The sequence below is a fragment of the Chaetodon trifascialis genome, chromosome 11, assembly GCF_039877785.1.
Source record: "Chaetodon trifascialis isolate fChaTrf1 chromosome 11, fChaTrf1.hap1, whole genome shotgun sequence".
In the NCBI taxonomy this organism is placed as follows: domain Eukaryota; kingdom Metazoa; phylum Chordata; class Actinopteri; order Chaetodontiformes; family Chaetodontidae; genus Chaetodon; species Chaetodon trifascialis.
In genome coordinates, this window is record NC_092066.1 from 11,542,812 (window position 1) to 11,556,503 (window position 13,692).

Sequence of the window (13,692 nt, forward strand, 5' to 3'; positions counted from 1 at the left end):
GTTCTTTCATCCTCTTTCCCCCCAGCCGGCCATTTTTTACTTCACCCTCCGTCCTTCCAGGAAACAAACCAGCTGCAAAATGTTGCATCTTTGCAAGAAGGAGATAATTTAGGGTAGTATAACCTAAAGCAGCCAATCAGATTTTTCCTGAACTGATTCTATGTTTTCTTGATGTTTGTTTGTAAATACTATAATATATACTCAGGTAAAGTATCCCCTAATCATACTTAAGAGAAGCACTTAAGTAGATGCACTTAGTTACAATCCACCACTGACACTTGCATCTGGGGTCGGCTGTGATTGACCTTTTGACCCTTCGTCGCTAACGGGTCAACAGCACGTTTGAAAATGTGACGTTCACTGCTTCATCCTCTGCAATTCATAAACCAGATTTTCTCACTTCTCCTTTACATCACCTACTTCAATCAGCATTTCTTACCGTATTGCTAAATCTCCTTTCTCATGCTCCGATTCTTCCTTATTTCCTTTCCTCATCTCCTCCTCTTCCTCCCTTCCTCTGTGTTCTCAGAGCAGCAGCAAGGCTTGAGGAGGAGAGTTTGCTTAGCCCCGGGATTAAGTTGCTACAGGGGATTAAATGCAATGGAGACTAAATTCTTGTTGCATAACGCTGTGTGTGCGCCTGCATGCATGTGTGTGTGTGTGTGTGTGTGTGTGTGTGTGTGTGTGTGTGTGTGTGCGCGCACACAGTGGTTAAATATGGGCACATCTCAGCGGAGCTCTGCTGATTGCTTTTGTGCCTTGAACTCCTTCAGATAGCGCCACCCTTTGAGAGCGATCTAGACTGGATGCAGACATGATTTATGTGATTTGGGTGGACTGTAATTAGAAAGTAAACACTGTGCAGCACAATGTACTCGGAGTTTTCTTCATTATGTTCTGAGACTGTGGGCAGTGTTTGATCTGATTAAAATCCAGCCTAGGGGATATTGTAGTAATCACTCACTAAAAGAAAAAAAAAAAAAGTGACTCCAAAGTAACAAACCTGAAGTTTATTTAACAGGGTATGTGGGATATTATAGCCCAATATTGACATAAGCTTTAATTATTTTTAGGGTTTGTAATATAGCAACTGATATATTTAAAAAAGGCATTATAAAACAAGCTGAAAACAACAGTGATTCCTATAAGGAAAGGACATCTTTAAACCACCAGTAATTCGTTCAGAATTGTTTCTTAATTTATCAAATCGCCTCTCATAAATTGCATTTTTATTGTTTACGTGATTAATTATGTGAAAACAGTGCTAAATTATGAACAAGCACTGTTTAATATCACATCGCTCTTTTAATGAAAGAGCTTTCCGATTCATCATCACTTTATAATTTAGAATCTGCTTTAATCCAGCGTGCATATTCACCACTCTTTGTTTTTTTAATTCACATTTCCTGCATGTCTATTTATAACTTTTCATTCCACCGTCACGCATACAGCAAACACACAGAAAAGGCTCGTTAATGGCAAATTTCCGGCAGTGAACATATTCACTTTACAAAATAAATGTAATGTTGCTCAGTTGGAAGGAAGCTTTTAAAGACTTTTATTAAAAGGTTGCATTAAATCATTCCTAGAAAAAACAAATGAGTTCACTGAGAGAACGATCAGAAGACTCGAAATGATGCCACTCTGTCTCCAAGATGACCTACTTGGGTCACTGACAGGAGGTTTTGTAATGTTTGCAGATGCGATCGCCAACAGTTTCTCCTTCTAAAATGTGCAGTAAGCACCTTACACACTCTTCTGCCTTACACCATTTATTGGCCTGACGTCAGCACACACACACTGCCCACACACTGTCGCTCCCGAGGGGCCCGTCCATAGTTATCCCTTGAGTTGGCACGTGGCCTGTGCCGTCTGCTGTGTCATTAAATTGAAATCACATCAGCAAAAATTGCTATAGTAACGCCTCCCACAGAGAGAAAATTCAGATTAGCATAATTGGGGGAATAACTTTGCTTGAATATGTGCCATTGGAGAGAAAATAATGGGTGAGGGTGTGAGGGGGGGGTCGAATTAGACAATATTGGATATTAGACAAGTTCTAGTTACCAAGGGGAAAATCATGTTTGTATTACGTGGCTTAATTGTTTGAATTGTAGCGCTTTGCATGCTGCAGATGAGTTTACCGAGTCAGAAACTTGAGTCTGGGACGAGGTTTTGACCTTGAGCAGAGAATATGGTGCGGTACAGTCCAGCAGGTTTGGTGGTAGGCAATGGCTGGAGCTGGAACAACTTATCATTCAAAATCAGACACAGACGTTCACAGTCTGCCATCTCTGTGGTCCGACTCATAAAAATTACTCAGTGAAGCTCAATGCAGCGGCGAATATGTCAAATATCTAATGCTGTGCAGTTAAAAATAAGCCCCAGATGTTTGTGGTATTAGCTGCATGCTCAGCACACATTCATATTTGTCTGTATGATTTAGTGTCCGTGCCGTAGCACACGTAGATACAGATACTAATAAGTATTCTTGGTTGTTTTAATATATATCCCTGGGTTTTTATACCTTTATGATGAGCCAAGCGGAACAAGCTGCTCGTGTTGGGAAGGTACTTAATCATGAGCATTTTTATGAGCTGATTATGCAGTTACTAATACAAACATTTGTGCCTTTTTGGGAACGTAGCAGGATCTTCTGACCCGCATTGCATGCCGATGGCAATACTTGATGATGGCATGACACTAGATGTCTGTATCTTTGTGAACGAGGGACTGAAAAGCCTGGTTCAAGTTTTCTGCTGAGCACCATTTGAAGGGTTCCTCTGGTGCGTAAATCTTCAGTGGCGCAGCGTTGTGATTCCCGTCCTGGACTTTGAATGGAACACAGGCCTCGTGCTGCATGCATGGAGAAAGCGGTGTGCATGTGGTTTAAATGAGGCCAAAAATAACTGAGTGTGGTGAAGTTCACACGAGGTCATGAGACACTGTGACCATGCACTCGACGGGATGGTCTCTGCAGCACGTTATGGCTGGTTTATGCTTCATGCACAGCCGCACTTACGAGCCTCAGCCGTTCTATCTCCTGTCCAGAAAAATGCAAAATATGTGTTTGACCTTATGAAAATGCTCCAACAAAAAACATAACCAACTATTTATTGAAGGAAAGCAGTTGCAGCCTGTAGTTTGGCTGCAATGATGCACATTTCACTTGAGTTACAGAACAAATTTATCAGCTGTTAGTCCAGTACCGACTGAGAAAATAAGGGCCATTTTTAAGCGACATGGACATGAAACCATTTCTACGATATTGTCTCATAAAAGAACACTGGAACGTAAGGCCTACTCATCGTGATAATTGCAGAACCGCCACAGTCTGCTGTTTCCACCTGTCGAGCAGCCAAACGGACATTAGACACCAAACATGAACCGAGACACGTGTCACTTCGCAGGAGTCTGTCAGCAAGCAGACGGGGATCCTCCTAAACTGTGCGTGGAAGGAAATTCTCGCCTGTTTAATGTGAGCACATCAGAAAGACAGAGTTGCAGTATAGGTTTTTCAAAGTGAATTAGCAATTTTTAAACAAAGCACTGACAGTTCATTGACTCTCTTCGCATCTATTACCAGTACCCTCATCTCCTTATTTAAGCCCCATCCACATATCCAACTGGTTTTTGAATGATTTCTGCAGGTGTGACTGTGAAATGATGACTCATTGTACAAACTGCTTGTCTGAGTTTACACCTCAGTCCTTTGAAGAGAATGACAGGAGCCTGGAGACATTTGGGTGAAAGTTATAATCTGCACTGTTAACTTTTTAAAATTGATCTTTCAAGACAATTCATGAGAAAATGTTTCAGCTTTGAGTCTGGATCGAGCATGAAATGGAATTTATTGTGATGAGGGGTTTGAGGGATTAAATAAGTGGACATACTGTATGTCGTGTGAGCTGATCAAAATGTATTTATCCAGCTTTTTGCTCTATTGTTGAGTAATTAAGTATGAACACTAAAGATGCTTCGACTGCATCCTTACGCTCTTAGATGTTTTATTTATCCACTGATATGAAATGCGTTATAGCATCAGTTCAGTTCTTTTAAGAGGTTCAGTGAATTAAACTTTAAGTGCTGACATTAGCGCGGTATTTAACGTTTCAATTTCTTGTCAGCCACAGATGGTTGCCAATTAAAACATTCGAGCAAATTGAATCCATTGCCCCTCATTACCGTGGCATCTGTCAGACAACTAAATGACATTTAGCTGCTCCCTCTTAGAGATCCAGCACTCTGTCATATTGTGAAAACTCCAGCCCACATGCAGACAGCAGTCAGCCGTCAGTGCGAGAGCCGCAGACATGCAAGTTGTTCAAGACAGTCAGAGTTTGATGACTAATCCCCTTCACACCCTCCACTGCCGCCCAGCACTCAGGGCAAATCCTTCACGGTGAAAGTTCCTGCTCTGCTCTGATGCAGATTGATAATGAGTCGTCTCTCAGGCGCAGGAGGACCATATTAAGACAAGAGTTTTCAACACAAGTAACCTTTCCTTCAGGGCCTGTCAGGTGCAAAGTGTTGCTGAGCCCATGTAGTAACATCCTTTATACAATCATGTGTTCACAAAGTGGTGAACCTCGCTCCATCCTTGCTTGTGAATGACTGAGCCTTCGAGGATGCCCCTTTCATACCCAATCATGGTACTTGTCAGTGTCCAGGCTGAGGGTTCTGTGGTTGGAGACGGAGGATGGCAGTGTTGAACTGATGTCTATGAATGTTGACATAAGATGTTTTTCACCTTTTTCTACAAAGCCACGTGATTTTAGACATCTGAATTCATATTCAACTCAGAAAGTTGAAGCCAACAAGCCAGGCTAACTCACTTCCTCTCAGACAGTGGAACTAGACTTTAGTTTTGGTTCATGTTATCTCAATACCTGCTGAGTCATCAGCAACTCTCACACACTCACTCAACATTTTTTTTCTGTGTGATGACGTTATTACAATTCTGACCACATCAGCGCACAAGTAAGAAAAATGCTCTAAATATAAAAAAGATTTTTAATTTCGGTTCAGCTTTAAACCTCAAGCACTTTCAGCCAAATATACCAACTGTCAAAAGGGAATACAAGTTGACCTGGAGACAGTGACAGTGCCTTGATGGTTGCATTATATCCCAGAACAGCTCCCCACCAGCTCCTAACAGGACATGTCTCCACCTTGATCCCCACGAGAATGCTCTTGCTTCTATTTTGAGTCGCTCTGCTTGACTGCGCCGCCAGTCATTTAGAGAAAGGGGCAGGCTCTCTCTCTCTCTCTCTCTCTCTCTCTCTCTCTCTCCCTCTCTCCCTCTCTCTCTCTCTCTCTCTCTCTCTCTCTCTCTCTCTCGTATTTTTTAGGTTTTGCTGCTTCAGGTCATTAATTTGAATGTTCAATTAATTTGCTGTAATCATTTTTTCCAAAGAGAACGTCCAAGCTGACTTTGGCTCAGGCTTCCCAAATGTCATTTTAAACAAATTCCTGGGAGCTAATCTGATCAGGCGCACAACGACGCTGTTTCCCGCATACAGTAGAACACGTGATGAATAACCTGCACCGACTCAAACACTTCTTTCTCCCTCTCTCTGTTGCAGCATCCTGTTTGCAGATATAGTCGGCTTCACTAGCCTGGCCTCCCAGTGCACAGCGCAGGAGCTGGTTAAACTGCTAAATGAACTGTTTGGAAAGTTTGATGAGCTTGCCACGGTGAGTCTGTTACCCTTCCTTGAACACTTATGCATCAGTTGGTCACTTTTGGCATAGAAAGCTGCTCTTTTTCTCTGAGTGTACACAAGGACGTCTATGTGTGTGTGCATGCGTGTACTGCTTTGGCCACAGGATGTTGGCACATGCCACTATTGTACCAGCTTAGCATGATGTCAGAGTGAATACTGGAAGCCCATATGATGCTTAATATGATTATCCAGTGCTTTATTTGAGGAAGAGTTGACAGACCTTTTTAATCTAGGCCAGATTTACCCGGGGCTAAACCTCGCCTCCGCTCTGGTTGTGTGAATGAACTGAAAGAAGGGGCTGCTGTTGTGCTTGTCCCAATCTCTCTAGGTTTGCATGTGGGAAAGATTTCAGCTCTCCCATCTGTCAATATTTCACTCTTTGTGATTTTGGTGCTGAAAATCCGCTCAACTTTTACTGTAAAATTTGATAGTCGCTTTTAAATATGTGAGGCTATATACTATAAGCTTTTACTTTACATTCAGTTTTATGGGAATCAAAGCACGTCTGCAGAACATCGCTCCCTCTCCACTACTTTCAGTTTGGCTGACACGTACAGTATCTTTGTTTGGTGAGAAGGTTGAGCCCCTGAGCCCCTGCAGATCGCCCTGCCACAGCCTTATCTACATGTAATCTGGCCTCTATTACTTACACTAGGCACATGCCCTTGTCAAATCCATTAATCCACGGGATTACAACTAACCCTTTTTTTGCTTTCATAGAAGGTTTTACTTGGCCGTGTTGAAGGCTTCTATTTTTAACTTGTTTGTTTACAGGCACAAATTTAGAACTGACTAAAAACAGAGCGCCTCCTGTTTGGCTTGTTATTATCAAATAATTGTCAATGTCTTTCCAACTAATCTTGGATCAGTTGCTTTACCTGGTTCTTACTGTTTTGTATGTCAGCCACGCTCTGTCTTTATCCTACAGAAAGTTGCGGTTCCCCCTGAGATGCTATGAGCCCAAACGTGATGAGTCCCTGCGTCACACACATACACACACAGATGCACTCTCATTTATAAGTCATGTCAACAAGTCAATGCACTTTAATTCAAGCTTTTTTTCCTCTTCGTTTCAAAAATGCTTCAATGAATTTAGCTTCAAATGATGCATCACAAGCAAGTTGGGCTAGAAGAAATGCTATCTTGAGCCACGTCAGTTTTCTTGCTGTTGTGACTGGAGCTGTCTCAGTCTTCTGGTTACAACTGAATAGATCGGCCTGATCTCCGCTTGGCTGCTAGCTGGGAGCCTCGTGTTACGCTGAAAGGCTGTCCCCGGCCATGAAACTTGTCGTCAAATGTTCTAGCCTTGCCCTGACCCAAAGCCCCACTCATTCTGATCCACTTTGGCAGGAAGTGGCAGTGCCAGTGACTCATAGCTGTGGTCACTGTGGGCACTCAGACTCTTCTCGTTCCATACGAAGAGCGGGCGATGCCACATGGCCACTGGGCATCATCTCCTAATACCATTCCAGCACCATCCCCACACCACCTGTCCACTCTTTGGACTTGTCAAGCTGCATGGGACGTGGGCCAGGAACGCAGTGTTCTCCTAAAGTGCTATTGATGTAGTAGTCCAAGTCTCCTCTCCTCTCCTCTCCTCTCCTCTCCTCTCCTCTCCTCTCCTCTCCTCTCCTCTCCTCTCCTCTCCTCAAGCCATCCAGCTATTTTTTTTCTAACAGAAATGAAGATAAGGCTGCAAATATGAACCAAGTTTTATCAGAAAGCTTCCACTCACTCATGCTGTCTGCAGTCACACCTCATTTTAACCTCAGGTGGCTAACAAACACTTAGACATAAGCTCAAAAATAGACATTTTAGGAACAGTTTGCTTTTCCATCTTACACAGCTGCGTATTGGAGGGAATTTCAAACTAATGTAAACCATCACAATCTTTCTCCTCCTCCGTTCTCAGTTGTATGAAGCTGAGAATAAGCTGGAAATTAGCTTACCTTATTAAGTTGATGTGCCAGCATGTTAGCATATGTGCACATCCAGCAGACAGGGAGCAACATTAGCATTCATTCAGCGTCATGTTGTTGGCCTCTTGGCAAAATAAAGTTAAATATTGGCTCTGGTTTTGGCTCTGTTTTTGGTCTCTACCAGCTCTTGAGGGAAGAAGGTGGCTCGCTTTCCCTGGCTGCCATTTGGTGCTGGTCAGGATTGCTAAGAGTGGTTAGAGTGAACAAAATCAGTGAAGTTGCAGGCTATATGACCAAGACAAACCAAAGCAATGAGCTGAAGACTCTGCAGATTCGGTCGATAATTCGCTGCGTTACTGCAAGCGCCAACTGTCGCAGTAAATATAGCAATATGACACATTGTTACTATCAAAATAGTGCAAGTCTAAGAAGTTCTTTCTCTGACTGAGTGTACCAATAATTTGTCCCCTTGTGTGTCATGTATTTCAAGTGCAATGCCCGGAGAGAAAGACATTGTATCCAATGACTTGCATTAGCCTGGAAAGCTAACAGTCTGTAATGGATGGAATAAAGCAAAAACCCTCGGGTCTTGCATCACGTTTGGATTTTAAAATTTGTTGCACTAGTAAGAGGTTCAGCCAGCCTGGATTCAGGTCTGAATTTTAGCCCAGCAGAACTCTACTCCTGGAGTAGACTCCTGCCATTATTTCCAATGACTTTCACTGCGCTGAGCAAAGCCTTGCTTGTGCCCAAAGTTCAATTAGGTAGAGCTCGCCGATGAACTGCTGAGCACAGATCATACAGTAGATAGAGAGAGACAAAAAAAACAATAGTCTTTCTTTGCTGTACCCTGCCATATTAAGTAAGGGGCTAGCTTGAAAGTTGAAGTTTACAGGAAACCCACTCAGTGATCAGTATCAGCTGTTTGATTCCCACCACCCACAAGAACACAAGCTGGGAGTAATTATAACTCTTCACCGCCAGGCTGAGAATCTGCAGACTACCGCTGAGACCCAAGAGAAGGCGCAAACATCTCAGGAAAGAAATCTTCTCACTGCTCAAACTTGGTCTTTGTTGAAGTAGTGAAAATCTAACAGCAAGACTGGCACACAAAACAGGCACATTATTATTCCATACCTGGTGGAAGAGATAGAGATAGCTGCACTGTAGAACTGGTCTTTACAGAGAAATGGCATTTTCTCTGTCAGTTGTCGTATTTCTTTGTGAAAGTTTTAGTACAAGCAACATGAAAGATTTACGCAGCCTTCGCAATGATAATGGGAATGTTTGTTTTTCAAGAAAACTAACAAAAGAGGGAGATTTATTTCAAAGAGGGATAACAAGAATGTAAATTGACACACCAACTGGTCCCCCCTCGCACTCGATAAACACTTCCTCTCCCTGGCTGAGTTTCCAACAGTCTGTCCGGCACCCGAAACAACAGTTTCTGTTGTGAGAGGGACTCTGTGATTAATTTATGGTTGTTGTGATGCTATATAACATTAATAGCTCTGAACAGGATGTGCTTTTGTGTCCATATGCATATGTGTGTGTGCGTTGTAGCTGTTTCCATGGCAGAGTTTCACAAAGCTTTTTCATTCTTGTCTCTCCTCTTTTCTCTCCTCTCGCAACACCTCCCTGCATCACAGCTTTAAGACTCCTCCGCTCCTTGTTTCTCAGCTTCTTGATTGACATGCAGCAGCCTACTTCCCTCAACTGTGTCTTTTATGCCCCGTGGTTCTCTGCACTCTCTCTCATGTTTCCATTTTTAGGATGGCTCAATGATGTATCTATCTGCTGCCTCTTCCTTCCTCGACAAGTCAGAGTTCCCGTTTTCATTCACACATATATGACTGTGAAAGCCGACAAAATCGCCTGCATCACATGTGCAGTGCATGAATGCGGGCTGAAGCTGACATAAATCACCGCCATATTTGTATTCCTGAATTGCTTTTTTTCCCCACTGTTCTTAAGAGACTAATCCACCCAAGGAGCATGTGTGAGATTCAGTACAATTATTCCCTGTTTAAACACTATACTGTAAGTAATTCATTAACCGGAACAAAGACTCATCTAGTCATGAGTAATCTGATGACATGCAATTTCAATTATAATCTCTGTGAAGAAACAACAATGGAAGAAAATTGTACTACAACCAATTATATTTCCAAGAAATTCTGCAAAAAGTTAACTTTAAAAAGATGCCTCCAAATGTAGACGTGATAATTTGTACATCTGCTGGTTTATATAACGCAAAATTCAGTGCCAAGAGAAGTTTAACAAATACAACTGGTTAGGACGCCAGTAAAGAAATGTCTTATTTTTAAATGAAGCACAAGGAATGTTCACTGCCCACACTATGACAGCTGCCTGCCGAAAGCCAAAGTCTGGGTATAAATACAACTCAAATAACCCTGTTTGGGTTTCTCTCACGAGCAGGTGCAAGGATCACTGTCAAGTCCTGCAGCCTGCATGTGAAAAACTGTGGACTGAAGCAAAACCCAAACCAAACAAGCCAGCTTTGAGCTCTCGGTGGAGGAGTAAGGGAGAATAAAAGCTTCCGTTTCTAGATGATGATGACTGTCATTGCAGTGACCATAAAGACACTTGCATTTCCATAAGCTGGGAGACTCACATGAGGCAGATTTTAAAAAGCACTGTCTAAACTGAAGCAGCAGAGGCCAAGATATACTGACCGTCAGTGACCAATGCAGGTCAAGCTCCAAATGCATTGGGTCCTACACTTCCCATAATACATCTATTTTCTTGTCAGACCCTATCTGACTAGTAAACACACATAGAGCCTAGGCTTTTTTCCATTTGCTAGAATAAATGTTGGCATTGCACATTTCTCAGTTTCATGTTGTGACTGCTGTGGTTAAGGTCTGGTTAGCTTTAGGTATAAAACTCTCTTGTTGAGGGTTAGCAAAAGATCATGTTGCGACTTAAAATATGCGGTTTTGTCGCTACAAACATGGCTGGAAAATGTCCAGATGTCTTGTTGAAAATGCCCTGTTTTGTTGCCACAAACATGACTGGAAAATATCCAGACTTCCTATTAAAAATACCCAGTTTTGTTGGCACAAACACAGCTGGAAAATGTCCCGATGTCTCCTTAAAAATAATTGTTTTTGTAGCCACAAACATGACTTGAACAGCGGCCTGCTGCCTGGCAGTCACTGTTCTTAGCTGTTGCTGAGCTGTTTGCATTTTTATTGGGAAATAATCTGCATATTTTGCATTTGTCATATTGGATTAAAATCTGACTGAATCTTTTAATTATCATTAGCTTGTTAGTTTCATTACAGCTCCTAAGCATGGCTCTGCTTAATGCTGATTTCAAGGGAAGGCTGTTCCCAACAAGTCAAGAACACTTGCGTAGTGTTTTTTAATATTGTGACAGAAAAACACTGACGAAGAATAAAATCACAGCGTGTTCGTCTCACTGTAATCTTGAATCACAGATCAAGCGTCAGTTTAGTCTCATAGAGAGAGACGTTGTTTGTGTAATGAGATTAAGCTTCACAAATTCTGTTAACCATTTACTTATTAAGGCTTTATTTTGCTTCATTATGGTTAATGTTAGATTGTCATGCTGCATTACAATTATTCACTCCAGATTATGATTGAAGATAGAACCTCAGAGCTATTTCAGTGTGTGTGTGTGTGTGTGTGTGTGTGTGTGTGTGTGTGTTTGCAGTATTTCTCACAAACGTGGGGATATTTTTTATATCATACCAAGAAAACAGAGCTCCTCAGTTCCAGTGCTGATCAAGTGTTCAGAAAAACAGTGCCATCTTTGTAAATAAAACAGTCTTGGAACACTGAACATTTGTTATTTGTCATATCCGTCATATCTGTTAAATATATCTATAGGTTTACTTCACAGATCTCCAACAGCCGCTCGCTGCAGCCCACCAGGTTGTGGTGGGAGGAGGAAGCGTTGATACATTATTCATTTGCTGGTGCACATAAATGATTGTATATGAATGCAGATCAATAAGAGAGCTGGTGACAAAGAGGTAAATGGGTTAAGACGAGAGGAAATGTCGAGAGAACTTCTGGAGTACTCTTAAAGATTTTACAGAACAGAGGGCCTTTGCAATGCATCATTGTCAAGCTTTATTGATGAAATGTTGGCATGAAATAATTCAACAAACCAAGGTAGATTAAAAAAATGTGGGTTTTTTGTATAAAACAGTGTAATCGTTTCAAAATAGAATTAAGAAAAGTGTTAAAATTGCTGTAACCACACGGTGAAACAGCTGAAGACAGACAGCAGCAAACAGACTGTCTGTCTCGTGTCCTTTCCACCCCCCACCCCTCCCACCCACCGAGCTACAGGAGTGGAAACCCTAATCTTTGGTCTCATCAATAATGTGGACACAGCACTGATCTTTGTCTCTGTACGACAGACAAAGCGCGGTGTGTTCTGCTCTCTCCTTTGAGGACCTGTAGGAAATGAACTGCTGCTTCTCTCAGCTGGCTCATCTTTTCCTTCATAATCATTTTCTGAATGCTCCCCTTCCTCTGTCCCTTTTTGTCTCCCTCTCTTTGTCTGTGCACACTGAAGTGTTTGCCAATTTGCATCTCTGCAAGCGTACGGGTATAGTGTATGTAAGGTGCCAGGTAAAACAACTATACCTGCCATCAGTGCATTCTGACCTCACTGAAAACACAATATGAAAAACTGAAAATCTTAAAAATATCATTGCTTGTGTTTCCTTTCTAATGGAAATTGTGCCTATAATACACTGTACCCATCTTTCCTCTATGCTGATGACCACCCAGATTGGCCACAATACTTCAGTCACGTGACGGTGGTAATCCAGCTTGTGACTGAATCAGCTCCTAAACCCTCCCAGTGCAGATTAGCACAGGAAAAGTACAGAGTAGGAGACTCTGTAAGCACCAGGGCTTTCCCTGCTTCCTGTAGCTTCAGCTATGCCTCCCTGTAGCGCCATCTGCTACTGCTCCACTATGACCTGAGTTACCCCGAAGAGACCTCATCGGCTCTGTCATAATAAAAAAAAAAAGTTTTAATGTCAGATGAAGAATTTCACTCGCTAGCTTTATAAGTGAATAGATTAAGACCCAGTTCACAGGATATTAAATTTTAATTTTTAAGTATCGTCTTTTTCATCCTGCGACTCTGTCTTTTGACATCTGTTCAGAGGTGAAATGTACAGAGTGAACAGAAGTGAGTTCAAAAAGAAGCTCGGTATTTTCAGCTGTCAATTAGAGGAAAAGAAACACAAACTTTGAAGCTGAGATATTTTGCTGTTAATTATAGCACTGATCTTATTCCACTGACCATAAAAAATTAAATTAAATTAAATTTTGTTTTTCAAGAAGAGATCAAATAAGATCCCCAGGAAAGAAATTAAGAATAAGGGCAGGACAAGCAAGAAACCAGGGAGGCTGATAAGAATATGCGAGTAATAATATAGCAAATTTAGAAAGGTATACACTACAGAGGATGCTCAAGATCAGTGTGTGTTTCATCGTATTACAGACCAAAATCAATATACTGTCAATATATATGAAATATAGATGCATATTCCTTGACTATATATTATATTTTTGCATGATAAATCTAGTAAACATTGTGCAGAAATAACGCAAGTTAATATGAAATGAATGACCAGCGTATTAATGTGTGTAATTATATGTTATATATTGACGTGATGATATCTCAGATAATTATGAATTCCCATTTGAGATCGATAGTTATTATTCCAATTTTAAATTCAATATTTTAACAGAAAATGCAAAACTACAGATGGACGCTCAACAATCTACAACTTAGTGCTGCTGAGTGTTCCTTCCTTTGCACCTTTGAGTCGAACAATATATTCAACACGAGCAGCACGCGTGGGTCCGTGCCGCTGAGCACTCAGAAAGCATGACCGCAGCATGGAAAACTCCACGAGGCAAATAGTTGCCGCCGACGAGCCCCAGCTATCTGTCTTTTCTGCAGCTCACATGGCTCGCATGTTAAAAATAGAGCATCCGTCTCGTCATGTGCCCACCAATGTGCATAATTA

The 13,692-nt window shown here is 41.7% G+C and overlaps 1 protein-coding gene across 2 annotated transcripts in view; it reads left to right on the top strand.

The window, feature by feature from the left end:
• LOC139339514 (adenylate cyclase type 1-like) overlaps window positions 1-13,692 on the top strand; it is a 34,645-nt gene that overhangs the window by 6,009 nt on the left and 14,944 nt on the right. For both annotated transcript variants that reach the window (XM_070975175.1, XM_070975177.1), the window contains exon 4: window positions 5,586-5,697. In XM_070975175.1, coding sequence (XP_070831276.1) covers window positions 5,586-5,697 — 112 coding nt within the window. The remainder of the gene's footprint in view (window positions 1-5,585; window positions 5,698-13,692) is intronic.